This window comes from Diplotaxodon limnothrissa, linkage group LG2, assembly GCF_057381915.1.
Source record: "Diplotaxodon limnothrissa isolate DT_005_m linkage group LG2, D_limnothrissa_male_GT1.1, whole genome shotgun sequence".
Taxonomy (NCBI): Eukaryota; Metazoa; Chordata; class Actinopteri; order Cichliformes; family Cichlidae; genus Diplotaxodon; species Diplotaxodon limnothrissa.
In genome coordinates, this window is record NC_140597.1 from 7,924,962 (window position 1) to 7,939,753 (window position 14,792).

Here is a 14,792-nt window from a genome sequence, read left to right on the forward strand (position 1 = left end):
TCTGTCACACTTGACAAAGCATTAGAGGTAAACTGCACAGATCACCTTTGGAGTGTTTTGCGGATTTAGTGCAAACAGCTACCAAGTATATTGTTAATCTTCAGTAGAGTTCTTCTTCATTGAGCATTTTCTGCTACACAAAAGGATCACAGTGCTACTTTAGAGCCAAGAACCATAGACGACCTTTTGTCAACAAAGCCTCGCGTGTCAACACATTAGCAGTTTGGCAGTGTCAGACTGTGTTTGCCTTCCTCTGAAATATTGCAGCTGCCACAGACGGAAAAGTTGTTATAACTGCTGAGTGATGACATTACATCTAGAAAAAAAGAATCTCAAAGATTTTATATCCTGTTTATTTATGCCGTAGATATGCCATGAGATGTTTGGCATCTGAACATTGGTGTCATGGCATCAAGCCAGTCTGGAAATAAAACTTATCAAATGCCTGGTTTTGTAAAGAATGACAAATATGTCACTGGATTAAATGGAATTTAGTATATTTATTGTCCAGATGAGGCCGTAAAATTATGCTTTTTGTACCAAATGTGCAGGTCACAGGCATTTTACTTATATATATATATGTCGATAGATGGATAGATAGATGTATATATCGACACTAAGATATGCAGGGTGATAACAAGTAGGAAATATTTATTGCACAAGAGCAGATCTGACTTGATAATCATACTATAGAAGTCGAACTTTCAATGCTCGAAGAGCTAAACCCACCGAAGCGTCAACAACTGCCTGATAACGGCTTAAATGTTTACTGCACTTCTCAAGAATGGAAACAGCTGATTGGAGGAGACAGCACAACGTGGTGAGTACTTTTTTCGTTTATGGTGCTCCTGTTCAAAACAAAATGCTTGATAGGAAGTCTGATATACCTTGAGCCTCTTTGTTCTTGTTCATCTTGTGTGGTGACATTTTATTGGATAAGGACAGGGCTCCTCAGTGGCAACAGAGAGGGGGGTGGGAGAAAAAAAATTCAGTGCCACGATAGGAGAGGAGGAAAAAAAATCTTTAAGCACCTGTAGCAAAACACAATGAGCAGTTTTGAAAACGGTAAAAGGAAGGAATTTTTCTAAAATGGGCCAAGTCACGTCTTCAAGGCATTCGAGATAGAGAGATGAAAGCAGCAGGGAGCAGAGGAAGTGGGGGTTGAGGAGGATTCACCTGGAGAGCTGGCTGATATTGACACGATCTCAACCAGGCAAGACGCTCTGGAAACTGACTAAACATTGGCACTATGCCTCTGAGAAAACAGAGGGTTGTTGAGGGTGGCTGCAGCTGCAGACAGCTGTTTCGAACCACATCATCAAGCTGCTCTAAGAGAAAGGCAAGGCTCAAACAGGCAAATCTCAAAAAAGAAGGAAAGGGACAGGCCTTCTGATAGGTATTTTTCAGTGGCAGGTACAGCCAAGATTAACAGGAGGTTGATGTTATGCTTTACAGTCCAAAGGAACTGAGTAGCTCACTGTTAAGGAAAGAAGATAGAGCACAACAAGGCCCATTTCCTGTGACGTTCTTTGTGTTGAAGGCTCATTTACAAGCAGGGAACCTGAATGATGTGTTTACTGTGCCTAGGTCTGCCTGGGTCGTTTTTGTTTTGACTTGGGCGATAAGCACGATAGGCTGGATGTGTTGATAACAAATGTTTACGACTGTCTGGTGCGCAGGTGGCCACGATTCGCCCAGACAACAATGGAGGCAAACACCAAAAATGGCTACTCTCCAATAGAGGATGTTTTGTTTTCGTTTTCTATTCTAATTATTGGAACAAGTCTGCCAGAGATCAGTAATATCTTCCCCACTCGCTGTCTGAGGAGGGTGCACAGTATCCTGCGGGACCAACATCACCCTGCGCGCCACCTTTTCCATCTGCTGCCCTCAGGGAGAAGGTACAGGTCTATACAGGCCAGAACATCCAGACTGGCCAACAGCCTGTATCCACAGGCTGTGAGGCTCCTGAACTCTCTGCCCCCCTCTCACGGACAATAACCATATCCAACTTCTTAATAGCAATGAACTGGTCTGCATTGGTGCATCATATCTTTATTCTCTTCCCCCTCCTGCCCCCCCCCCCCCCCCTTTCTTAAATAGATAACTATCATATCTGATATCATATCTCACAGTACAATAATATTGAATGGGTTGCATTGTTGTATTTTGTCATGTTTCTCAGGTCTTTGTCTGAATTTCTACGAACATTATTGCTAAGGATTGTCTTATTGCATTGGAGTCACACTGGGTTAAATATGTACACTTGGGTTTTAAGGGGTATTTATTATTTTCTTCTTTTTTTTGGGTTGTATGGAAGCCCCAAACGCAATTTCATTGTTCTTGACAATGACAATAAATAAATAAATACTAAATACTAAATAATAGTGCTGTCTTTTGGCATTCCGCTTGTACATTTAGCGTAAGTTTAAGTTTAATCGCATTCTTTTTGGCCAAAAAAGAAACTCTTTCGAAACGTAAAGATACATTAACCATAAAAAAGGCAACAGGTATTTGGGAGATTATTTAGGGTTGAGATTTGCATTCCTGCTGGATTACAGTAAAAGGCAAACGAACTCTGATCAAATCAAGCATCAAAATTCTTGTTTAAGGTAACTGTTGATCTCACTCGGTTATGAAATATGTTTTTTTTTGTGCTGGGATGAAGGAAGGAATGACATTATTAAACAAGATATCTGGCCCCCGATAGTTTCAGCCGTTCCCTGCTATCCCTGCTGTTGAGACGCTATCTCAATCAGTGACCCACAGAAAAAGGCTAAACTTGTTAGCCTTTCATTTGTTGCTTGGTTTCCTGCACCAATCACTGGACAACTGCTTCATTAAGTCCTCGCAGTTCAGTGGAGTAAAACAAAAATACAAACAAAATCAGGCTGCCGCATTTCAGATGTTCATTTGGCACAGGCACAGCTCGTACTTTCTCATGTACTCTCATTCTAATTTGAGCTGGCATCGGTTTTCAAACCTTTTATTTATCCAGGGAGGCTTTTGCCGAGCACGCTTGCTGTTTTTTCGGCAACGCCCTGCTTCACGTTCACACATGGGAGCTGTAGTCATCAGTTTTTATGGATAAAAAAAGGTATTGCTCTGTCCTACTCATACAGTTTGATGGTATCTTACCTTTGGGTGGTTTGAAACTTTAATGTGTAATCATAGCCAATTCCCATGAGGCTAACTACATCCCTAAAATCATAAAGTATTATTGCACAGTTTTCATAATGGTGACAAACAACAACAGGAAGTGAGTGAGGGAACCCAACAAGACAATAAGAGGCAAGAAAAACGGAGAGGTTTGTCATCTTTTCAAAAAGTCACAATATTTTTTAATATAAAACACCTTTAAATTCGACATAATGAGGAATCCGTGATCAGGGCTTTCACCAATCCACTACCATTTGAACACTGCAGTTGGGGAGGAGATCCACCTTGGCAGCCGCTGACTTCAATGGTACATCCGAGTGCACACAGAAAAGGGTTGAAACATGCATTTACTACATTGTTACAAAGTCAAAAGCGAAAACACGAGGTCTCTTTTTGCCATTATTGGCAAAGAGTCTCTCTGCCACCTTGTGAGGGATCCAGAGGCAAAAGAGGGTACAGTCTTGACAGTTGGGCATGTACAGAGGTGTCCATTTGTTTCCTGGCACTTAGGGATAAAGTGCCCTCTTCTCTTTTAGACCGACAGCTGAAGGGAGAGCGGAAACTTGGTGTAAGGCAGGAAATTACTCAACATGCTTTAGATATTTAAGATAACAGTTTTAGACTTGCTTAGTTTTGACAAACATCAATGTAAGTGCGGCTCCTGTGCTGTGAAGTCCACAAACAGTGTTTTGCAGGTCTGGTCAGTAACCGATAGCTGTGTCTTTCTCTCTACAGACTCTTCCCCACCATGTTGCTGGTAACGATCAATGAGTGAATAAGCACATTGTCCATTATTTGATTTGATTTTTTTTTCCAAAGTAAGCATCCTGCATCTATGATATCCCAAAATGGTTCTGAGTTTTTGAATGTCAGTCTTGGAAGAAATTCCTCTCTTGTGTCCATTCACACTCACGACACTTTGATCAAGACATTCTGTTTTCTCCCCTTCCCTCCCTTTCTCTTCTAAACACACACACACTCACACACGCTCACACTACAGATGCTACAGAGGTGACGGAGGTCACCTTATTGTCTTCTGCCCAGGGCTGCAGGTTCTGCAGGGCGTAGAGGGAGGAGTTGTGCAGGCAGAGTGGGTCCGGCTGCAGTGGCTGGCTCAACGTCTTCTGGAAAGCTTCCTGCTGAAGTTGCAGCATCAGCCGGTTGGCCTGCTGCCTCTCAGCCTCCCTCTCCTCTGCAGTCTGTCTCCTGGGTGAAAGGAGGAGACAAAGGAGAGCAAAGGAGGATTTAAGACCAATATAATGTTTCTTTTTATGGCGATTGTACACAGTATCGACTTGTACCACGTGCCAGAGCGTTTTAGCAGTGTGCTATGCTTTAATAAAGAAACAGTGGGATTCTCTCCCTCCTTCTTTCTTTACTTTTTAAACAGACACCATATGTAGAATAGATCTGCAATTCTGTATTAGGTGCTTCTGTTAAAATTTTCCTGGATAAGTTAGCATATCCAGGGCTCATTTATTGTCATTTCTAATTGACAAAACCAAGAAAAAGCTGGCAGTCTTTGGTACTGGTGGTGAAGAATTTCAATCATATGCTGCAATGCCTGAAAATAACAAGAAAAAAATATATATAGAGACATATATATATAGTAAAAAGCCACTGATCAAAGAAGTCAAAGGAATCAAGGGGAAAAAAAGCTTTTAGCGATCAGATGAGATTGCAAATTTCATAATAAATCATGTGGATTTGCAAATTGCCTGTTTTTTCTTCTGTCTTTGTACTACACCTGTGCCAGATACTCCTTCTGCTTTTGGCTACACGACAGCTGATCAAGATGAGTGACAGGTGTTGCTGAAGGAACGTGACTAATAGAGGGGGAAGACATACAAAGCACTTCCTGCCTCAAGGTGAAAAGTTGCATCTGTTTCTTTTCTTTTCAAAGAAACGACTCCGCACATCCTGTATATGCGCTGTGCTGATATCAACATTTGCTGCATTGAAAAGTCATGCATCTTCCTAAAAAAAACAGCCTGTTTTGTAACGTTTATGTTGGAAAACCTCCAGAGTGAACTGGTGTTTTAGTACTCAACAAAAATTACACTTCTATTTCAATTTAAATAGTGAATGTAAATACTTTTGGCAATTTACTTGAATTACTTTACAAAGGCAAGCATATCTATAAACAGTGGAACATTTTACTCTATCGGTCTTGAAAATTTCTTATTACCATAACAGAATAATTCATGGTGATTTATTTACGGACATTTGGAAATGATATGTTAAACAACATGTAATAAATGTTCAATTCTCTTAAAAATATAAAGCAAAATACAAATGGCAGCTAGAAATCACCAGCATAAGCACACCTCTAAAAACACTCTTTCAAGCACGCCAACCTCCATCCATTAGCCACACATTATTGTTAACAGCATTATCATAATCTAATTCCCTGGCTGTTGATTTGATCATCCTCTTGTTACTCGCGTAGTCGTCACACAAAGACATCCCTCATGCTCATCCTATCAGGTGCACACTACAGGGAAATGGCATAAATCTCAGCAAAAGTAGGAAATCAGAAAAGCGAGTTAAGCCAATTCCCTTGTTACTCGTGACATGCCGTTCAGTCTGCTGTTTATTTTAAGCAAATTCATTTTTACTGCACTTTGTAGTGGAAACTGTGCATTAGCATTTTATGGCTTAAGGACATGATTGCTGCAGGTTTTTTTTCTTCTATAAATGCATTTTTTTAAGAAAATGTAAATGAACATCCTTAAACCAAAATTCTATATTATACTTTAATTTACAACAAAGAAGGCAGTGATTTTTAACTGTTTTCTTTAACTTTTAAATAGAAAATCATTCGAAAATGCTTTAAAGCCATTTACACATAAAAACCCTTAGGGTAATGACTTAAGGTAATTTAGCTGTGTGTAATATGCGTTTGAAATATGTATCCTGCTCCTTTAACAAGGGGCAGGGCATCATAATTTGATTTCCTACTCATTTACTTTCAAATGGCTATAAACAACAGTTAGAATGAAGTGAATGAGTGTGTGTTTTTTTCATGGACTCGGCAGTCAATTCCTCCTGTGAGTGTTTCAGTATTGCTTTGGACAGCAGGTTTCTAAAAGGCCTTTCAGGAGGCTCAGGAGTAATTGTGCTTGGTCAAGTGAACTGGCCTCAACTGGCAGCTAAGCTAAGCAAAATAAGTGTTGTACAACTCCTTCAATGCAATGTGGGCCATTTTACTTGTCTTCAAAGTAAGACACCAGTAAACATTTTTGGACGCAAGTGTAAAACAGAGACACATTCTGTAATGTCAGTTTGTGGGACAAGAAGATTTGTAATTCTGCGCAAACATCCTGTCCTAATGAAGTCAAAAACCATCAAGGCCTGTTTGTTTTGCTTAAGTATATAGTGGGATGCAAAAAAAAGAGCAAGACGTGACACGTAGAACGGAGAACTATGTTACTTTAGCATCCAATAACACCCTGCTGCAATCTTACCGCCATTTTGTCCGCCTGTTTTGAAACCAGGTCTTAACTTGTGCATCCGTCATCTTCAGCGCCTTAGCCAGGGTGGCACGCTCGGCCGATGCCAGGTACTTCTGTCGGTGAAAACGTTTCTCAAGCTCACAGATCTGCACCCGGCTGAAGGAGGTGCGAGGCTTTTTCCTCTTAGGTGGCGTCCGGTTCTGGTACGGGTGGCCGATTCGACGGGTCACAGAAAAGGGCGAGAGGGCAGCTGAAAGAGGGAGGAAAAAGAGGATTAATTTGTCTGATGAGTGTTTTAAATTTGTAAAATTCTAGAGATTTAACATGAATGCTTGATTGGTTACTTATTTCCATTTCTAAGCTGGAGTGACCTGTTCTTCTGAATTATAAATGCATTTCCCCTGAGGATTTATTTCTATAGACTCATAAACCTAGCTAGCTTTCCATTCCTTGGTAAGATAAAAATTATTGTTCATTTGCTGCTAACTGAAAAAAAAAAGCTATGATGTTTGGGGAGTCTTAAGAGATGGCCTAGAAGCTGCCAACTGAAGAAGATAACGTCACTGCCACATTTTCCATTTCTGAAGAGCACGCTGAGATGTGCAAACAGAAAATCCAAGGAAAAAGTAATTGAGGCAGAAGTAGAAAAATGGTATGTGAATTATCACTTCAAAATTTAAAGTGCTAGAGGATAAAGACGTGAAAAATACTGACGCATATTAAGATTTCAAATGCTGTTTTAAATCCAGTTTATACTTTCTGGTGGCACACAATGGTGGCTCTTAACAATTAGCTACAGGTGAGGTTTTTTGGTGGGGGAGAGGGGGTGACTCACCTGGGCAAGCACCCTTTGGAAAAGGATAGTCTGCTAGAAGGCCATTGCCGTCTCGCAGGTGGGCAAGCTCGGGGTAATAACATTTGGCTAATGTCTCCACCGTGCTCCAGACAGGGACCCTGCCGATGTCTCCCTTGGGGAGAGGACAGAGGGATCCGGTGGCCCCCGGCCCCCCTGTGGCCTCTCCAGCTCGGCTCTCCTCTGCCTGCTCCCCTAAAGGAAAGGGAGACACAGTGAGGTCCCGCATCTGGAGCACAGCAGCAGCTGCCGCCGGGCGGGCACCGACGCATAGCAGCTAATCACATGAAGGGGCCTAAATGATGAACAGAGTCTACTTTAATGCCATTTGCTTCTAGTCTCTTAAGTTAGCATTTGGAGATCTTTAGCTAAGAAATGAGATATATGCCATTCAGAAAAAAAATAAGTGACATCTAGCAGGATTACACAGATAAATCAAGCCCTGGCTGACCAATCAAAAACCTACAGCCAAGGTCATCCTCTGACAATGTGATGAAGCTCCATAAGTACTATTCACAGACCTACATAATATAATTGTAAGCCTAACAAAACACAATTTCTGAAGGAAAGTAGATTTTGGTGGGTCTTTTTTCATCACAATAATTGCATTTAAAAAATATTTGATATTTGCAAAATGTCTTGGAGCACAAACATGAAGCGTGTGTCATTACAACTCAAGCAATAACCTCAATTTGCAATTGTGTAACTTCTTGCACAGTGACATCATTTTTTGCAGAATAGGCTGTCATAAACTTTACACGCATTACTATTTAGAATATAGACACTTTATAATAAATGCTATTTCAAAGTATTGTTGTATTGTCTTACTTTGTCTCTTGTCGCTTAGTCACTGTTCCTTCTCAAAAATATAAACTGCAGTTTTGCACTGTAAGGGTGTACATTGTGTTTTTCTTCACTCTCTGCCTCAGTGCCTCGTGGTTCTTTTTCAACTGCCGGGTATTAATAACAAGTTATCTTCTTGCATCATAAAATATCTATGAATCCTGTCTATTTTGTCAGCCATGGGTAAACAGAAGATCGATAAATGTAATGAGATCGTTGGCCATAGATCCACTCCCAGGCCACATTCTCATTCTGAATGGAAATCAGCAGAAGAAAAGAGAAAAAAAAATACTTTCTGTCTTCTCTCCTTCTCTCTCTATCTCTATGTCATCCGTCCCCAGCAAGCTGTTTTGCCTGCTGTCTTACAGGGTGTTTATTTGTTTTTGTTTTGTCAGAAAAGCTCACCAGGAGCCAAAATGAATATGAAAACATCTGCATAGGTGTCCCCTCAGGGTTACGTGCTGCTCCTGCTGCTGCTCCTCCTGCTGCTGCTGTTCTCAGAGTTTTCAGCGACTTGAAAATTCATTTGCTATACAGACGATGACAATTTGGATGTAAAATAGAACATGAAGTTATTACGCACTTGGCAGTCATTTCAAGGGAGCCGCCAACGTCCCCTGATGGTGCTGAACATGAGTGGCAAATTGAAGCGTACACAAACAAATGATTTGTAAAGTAAAGATGAATAGCTACTATGCACTGTTACGGTAGGTCACATAAAGTTAACATCACGTAAGTGCAAATTAGTAGCACAGATTTAGTGTCTGAAGTGAAAATGTGCTACAGTTATTGGCTTTCGCATGGATTTATAGTGACCATGACCTCTTCGTTCCCTCTCATTATTATTTTTAATCTTCTATGTTAATATTCTTATAACAATTTCACGTTATGTGCTGCTCTGATGCTCAATAATAATAAAAAATGGTAATTGTACCCCTCCAATATTCCTTTTGGGACTTAGACCGGCATCTGTAGTATTTAATCACGAGTTTCTAATGACAAAATCCCCAAGATATTTCTATAACACTACTATAGGTGCTCACAATGGACTGGAGCACCTCCACAGTCCTTAATACTGAATTATACGGCCCTTATTGGACTTCATAGTGTGTTTCTAAATCTCCTGTAAAGCCACATTCTTACAGTAACTTTAAAGTGGAGTCTTAAATGTACAGCACATATGTTAAGCAACATATCATTTTTGCTTTTTGTGTCATTGCCCAAATCTATTTGGAGCTTTATGGGTCCCACAGAGAAAGCAAGCGTGCCTGTTGTTGCTCCCAGCGGCAGGTCTGGCTAACTAATACAGCATTAGATGGCTATTTCAGGCCATCTGTGGGCTAAGTAATGGGCCAGGCACATACAAGCACGTTCAGAGGCAACCTAACATGCAGCAGCACCCTTTAGACCTGACAAGTACAGCAAGGCTTTGCTTTACAGTGTGCAAAATCCTGATAAATATATGATCCAGTGGTGTGATACCCCACCAGACATGTTTAATGCTTTTTTTTTCTTTGGTTTTACTCCATATGCCTTCAGGTTTATTCATTACTATAATTATCGAGACTGTGAACTGCAGTATAGAATCAAAATGAATTATGCAATGTGCTGGATTTTAAGCCAAACCAATTAAGAATGCCCTTGCTCAATTGCATCAGTGAGTCGGTTAGTTTAGAGACAGTCAGTGTAAACTAGCTGGATGTAACTGGATTATAAGTAATATGTTACAAATAATAGTACCAAAAATTAAAGCCATATGGAATAACAAATATACTAGTCAAAATTTTATAAATCTGAAATATATCAGAAATACTGATGGCAGTAATTTGTATCTGGAGAAGAATACCACTCCTGTACAGATTCCAAATGTAAGGGTATAATAAGTCCCACGAGCTTAGAGCTTCCACAATTAGGAAATGAGTTATTAAATAAAGCTGTAAAACATAATTATTTTTCTAATAATTAATTGTTTTCCTATAGCTCGGAAAACAGTTAAGCAGTCTGTATGTGGCCATTATCCCCAACAAAAAAGCGATCATGTAAGTGTTCCCATGAAACAAAGAAAATGAAAAGAATCACCAGCAACCAAAAATAAATGCTGCAAAACACATTGCACATTTTGTTCCCCCTCTTCATCAAATGGAAAAGAAAATGGGTGCGAATGCTAAATCTGTTGCCTGGATAACACAATTTAGCATAAGCATATCAAAAAATAAAATGCTACCGTGGAGAATATGTTTGCCATAATAAAACCACTTATACTTAATAACACTTCCCGGTGACAGCGCCTCCCGTCCCCACGGCGGATATTACCTTTGTAGCAATCTAATAAATATATCCGTGAAGGATTCTAAAGGGGATATTGAAATATAACATGAACATATATTGCTATTTATTACACTATACGCAACAAAAAGCAGGGATACTGTCTTTTGTCACACGGAAAATCAGGCCAGCGTGGAAGCAAAAGGGCAGGAGCGGGTTCAGCTCTGAAATAAAATCATATTTTTTTCGGCACTGCTGCCATTTACACCCAGACACAGATATACAGGAGAGAAAAGGCGCTTTAATTATATTTCTTTTATTTCTGTTAGGTGGTCTACAGTGAAAGACGCTGTATTATTGCTCTGTTTATTGTCAAAATGTCCAAACAATTCAAAGAACATATTATTATGTACTTTGATCCTTCATCAAAGATGACAAATTTCTGTTAGATTATTATTAGTAGTAGTAGTAGTAGTAATCACTAGTGGTAAAAGGCTTGGTTTCTTAAAATTAGTACATATTTTACTTGACATTTTGTGCTGTAAAGCCCAATTTTCATTTCACTATCCATTATATTTTTCTTCAGTTACTAACTAGTCTTAATTTTCATTACATATTATTGTGCTATGTTTTATGTTATTAATGTATTATTTTTTAATTCGTTTCTGACGTAAAAAAAATAATAATGTGAAAAAAATAACATTACAAATAAATCTTGAACCCGTATATAGACGGGTTTGTTTATTTTTTTGAGCAGAGTACATTGAAAAATAAAGGTGGCTACTGTTAGCCTCCGACTACTACTGATGCTGTTGCTGCTATAGTTGTGCGTGTGTACTTTTACGCACGGTGCGGCTTTATGTATGATTTTATTCTTCTCTGGTTGATTTTTGCCTACATGTTCAGGAACAGCAGATGGAAAATAGCAGCTAGCTAACCCTGGTGAACTTATTTTAATTCTTCACTCGTCCTTCAGAAATAAATAAAAATAAAATAACACATAAATTAGTTGCAATAAAATAGCCTGACGCACAACATTTTAGGCCTGTAAGCGCTGAGTGAATACACAGAGGAGTGGGTGACCACCAAGGATACATCAGTAGGCTACATGAAGTGTATCTTTACAGATGGATAAATGATGCCCCTATAACCCGTAAATCTTTTGCGACAGTCCAATTCAGCTTACTGTGATTAATAACACGAGTTTGTGCCATGTGGGAGGCATCCCGGCGTGAAAAATGAGAATCTATTGTCGAAGTTAACAGGTTTCGTTTACATCTCTGCAAGAAAAAAAAGAAAGAAATCCTGCCATGAATGCCAGAGCTGGAAGCATTTGGCAACATGTTTAGCTGTTTAAATCTGCACGGGACCGTTTTTCTCCTCCGGTTTCAACTTGGAAGGCGAAAAGGAAAAACAAGAAACAAGGAGAAACATTTAAAACGGTGCTCTACCCATCAGGATAGATGATAGTCCATTTGATTTACGGCCTTTTATAGGAAACAGAGCAGGCTAAATCTGGAGTGTTTGTGTGTGTATATCTGAATGTGTGTGTGTGTCTGCGCGCGCGCGCGCGTGTGTGTGTATGTGTGGATAGTGCTACTGTAGCTGCTGCTGTAGCTGTTCCTGCTGCTGGTGATCTTTGGCTGATCAATACAGAGGAAAGATATAAGCTTCGAAATAATTACAGCGACACAAAGCTGAGAGAAATTAAACGAGGGGCCCTCGGTGACTATGAGTAAAATTGATAAGCCTATTTACACTGTATCTTTTTGCAGATGACATATCGTCCCCCGGTATTTAATAATTAATCAGGTAGAAAGAACTGAAGAGTAAATATTTAATGCATGGAGAGGAGGGGGCGTGCGCGCGCAAATCCATGATGTTCTTCCTTTATAGCAATGAGGTCATGAGAAAAATATAAGCTGAACCACCCCTCCCCCACCCAAAAAAAGAAAACAGAGAACGCAGAAATCGTTTTTATGAAATACGTTTACCTATCTCAGCATATTCCATTAAAATTTTATTGGCAATCGGTTTTTTTTTTACCATTTTCTCACTGAGAATTATCTTTCGTATGTTTTTCATATAATTTATTATAAACAATATATAGTCGTTATACTAGAAAAGAACTTATCTTCAATTGCATTACATTTCATTATTTAAATAAGCATACATATAATATTTAATTAAGTAAAGCAAATATCTCATTTTGGATTGAGAAGGAAACAAATAAAAAAACGATGTCAGCCTTTAAGTAGCATGTGATTCTGATAGTGTTGAAGGGCGTGTGGGGTTTTGGGAACAAAAATGGCTGCATGTGTTTGCAGACACCTGAATAAAAAACATAGGCAGGAATTATGTAACTCATCGTGGGTATTAAAAGCCCAAATGGCACAAAAATCGACTTCGGTGAATTTCATTTTTAAGGAAAAAAATAAAAGCAGCTGGTTCTGAAAGAAGTAAAATTGGAAATAAAAACTACAAATTAAAAAAAAAACCCCACTGAAGTCTACATATAGTCTGCTAGAGTAAGTCTGCAAGCAATATTGTAGCTGTTGTCCAATTATAGCCTAATTTACTCAGTTCAAATAATAATAATAATAATAATAATAATAATAATAATACATTCTTGTTTAGAATTTAACATGTCATATATTGTTACTACGGTGACTCATCTTCTTGCTTTCTCAATTGGCTCTCCGGGAGAGGGGGGAAAAAATCATTCATCCTCATGAAAAAACGGGGGACGTCGTTATCCGTCATCCGCTGTAAATGGAGAGTGATGGTCCAATACTGATTCATCAGCATGTCCGAGTCAATTTCTCCACTCGTTTATCAGGCTGCCCTTCCAGCATAATAAAACTGACTGTGTGCGCATATATGATTCGTTATAGATTACAACCTAAAGATGAAATCATCAGCGCCACTTTGTTGAGCCATTATAGGCCCACTTCACGCTTCGTCGGTCGGGGGTTGTTTTCAACACAAGTGTTAGTAAATTCATAATTTCCTCTTTAGTGGCTGTGAGGAAAATATTCACTTTTTTGGTGGTAAATAACGAGGTCTTGCTTTCTGACCTACTATGTCTGTGTTCATGAAAAACATTAAACTACAAGTGTTGTGGGACCAGGATAAGATTTATTCTTTACCTGTTAATCTGTCCTTGGCGAATCTTCTGCTGCTTTCCATCCACGGAAATGTGAAGTTTGCTGCATTCCCCATTCCCATCCCCGGCATCGAGGGGATGCCGGGTCCGATGCCCGGTGGATGCGTCGATGGGGGTGGATGAGGAGCAGCAGCGGCGGGTGGCGGAGGCGGCATGGGCCTGTGCGCCGGCACCCGAATTACCCCACCTGCACCTCCAGAGTTCACGTTAACGTTCATGTTCATACTGACGTTCATGTTCATGTTGACATTATAGGAGCCGGCTAAACCCGCCGCTGCTGCCATGGAGCAGGCCGGGTTGTAGACGCTGTTGTACCCATTGCTGTAGACATTAGAGGCCAGCGCGTAATCCGGGTCACCGGTCCGGTTAGGAAGCATGCAGCCGCTGGACTGGTCCGAGCTGTTGAGGATCTGGTCGATGCCGAAGCTGATGGGTTCATGCTGCTGCTGGTGCGTCTGGTTCACCTCCTCGATCCCAGTGTGCTCCATAGTTTTTGTTCTTAATGTGCTTGTCAGTATATTTTATCAGCGCACGGATGTGTTTTTGACATATAGCAATTCACGCCTTTGGAAATGAAGTATTTGGATGTAGTCTGCAGTGGTGAGCTTTTTTTTTTTTTTTTTTTTTTTTTGCTTTCGAGCATCGACACGGGCCTGTTCTACTCCCAGGAAACCAATAAGGTGTCCAGCGCTATCCAAAATCTTCCCATTATTTTTTGTCCAACAGTGGGATCGGGTGTTCCCTAAATTAAATGCCTATCCGTCGGACTAAGAAATACCGTATCCATCTTTAATAGCGAGTTCTTTCCAAGTGAATTAGATACAAGGCAGCTTTACAACAAGAAAAACAGCCGATAAATGCCAAATGGCTATCCCGAGTAGCCTACTTACTGAGAAAAATCCGAGATTTTGGGGGGAGGCACCTCTCTGGAGAGACTTGATGCGCTTTGTTCGCCTACTCGGGCAAAGACGATCCATACGCTGGGGTCACGATAGGATAACCAAAGCTCGTCGCATCAAAATGGAGCTGAAGACAAAACAAAACAACCCCG

The 14,792-nt window shown here is 40.1% G+C and overlaps 1 protein-coding gene across 2 annotated transcripts; it reads right to left on the reverse strand.

Moving 5' to 3' along the window:
- Window positions 1–4,148: 4,148 nt before the first annotated feature.
- Window positions 4,149–14,229, reverse strand: tlx2 (T cell leukemia homeobox 2). Of its 2 annotated transcripts, XM_085366566.1 has the most exons (4): window positions 13,725–14,229; window positions 7,450–7,662; window positions 6,627–6,864; window positions 4,149–4,365 (listed from the first exon to the last, which is right to left on the reverse strand). In XM_085366566.1, the coding sequence occupies exons 1-4, from the start codon at window positions 14,227–14,229 to the stop codon at window positions 4,149–4,151; spliced, it is 1,173 nt and encodes a 390-aa protein (XP_085222692.1). The 2 variants fall into 2 exon arrangements, with proteins under 2 accessions (XP_085222692.1, XP_085222702.1); XM_085366576.1 differs by lacking the exon at window positions 7,450–7,662.
- Between the last annotated feature and the right edge of the window lie 563 nt (window positions 14,230–14,792).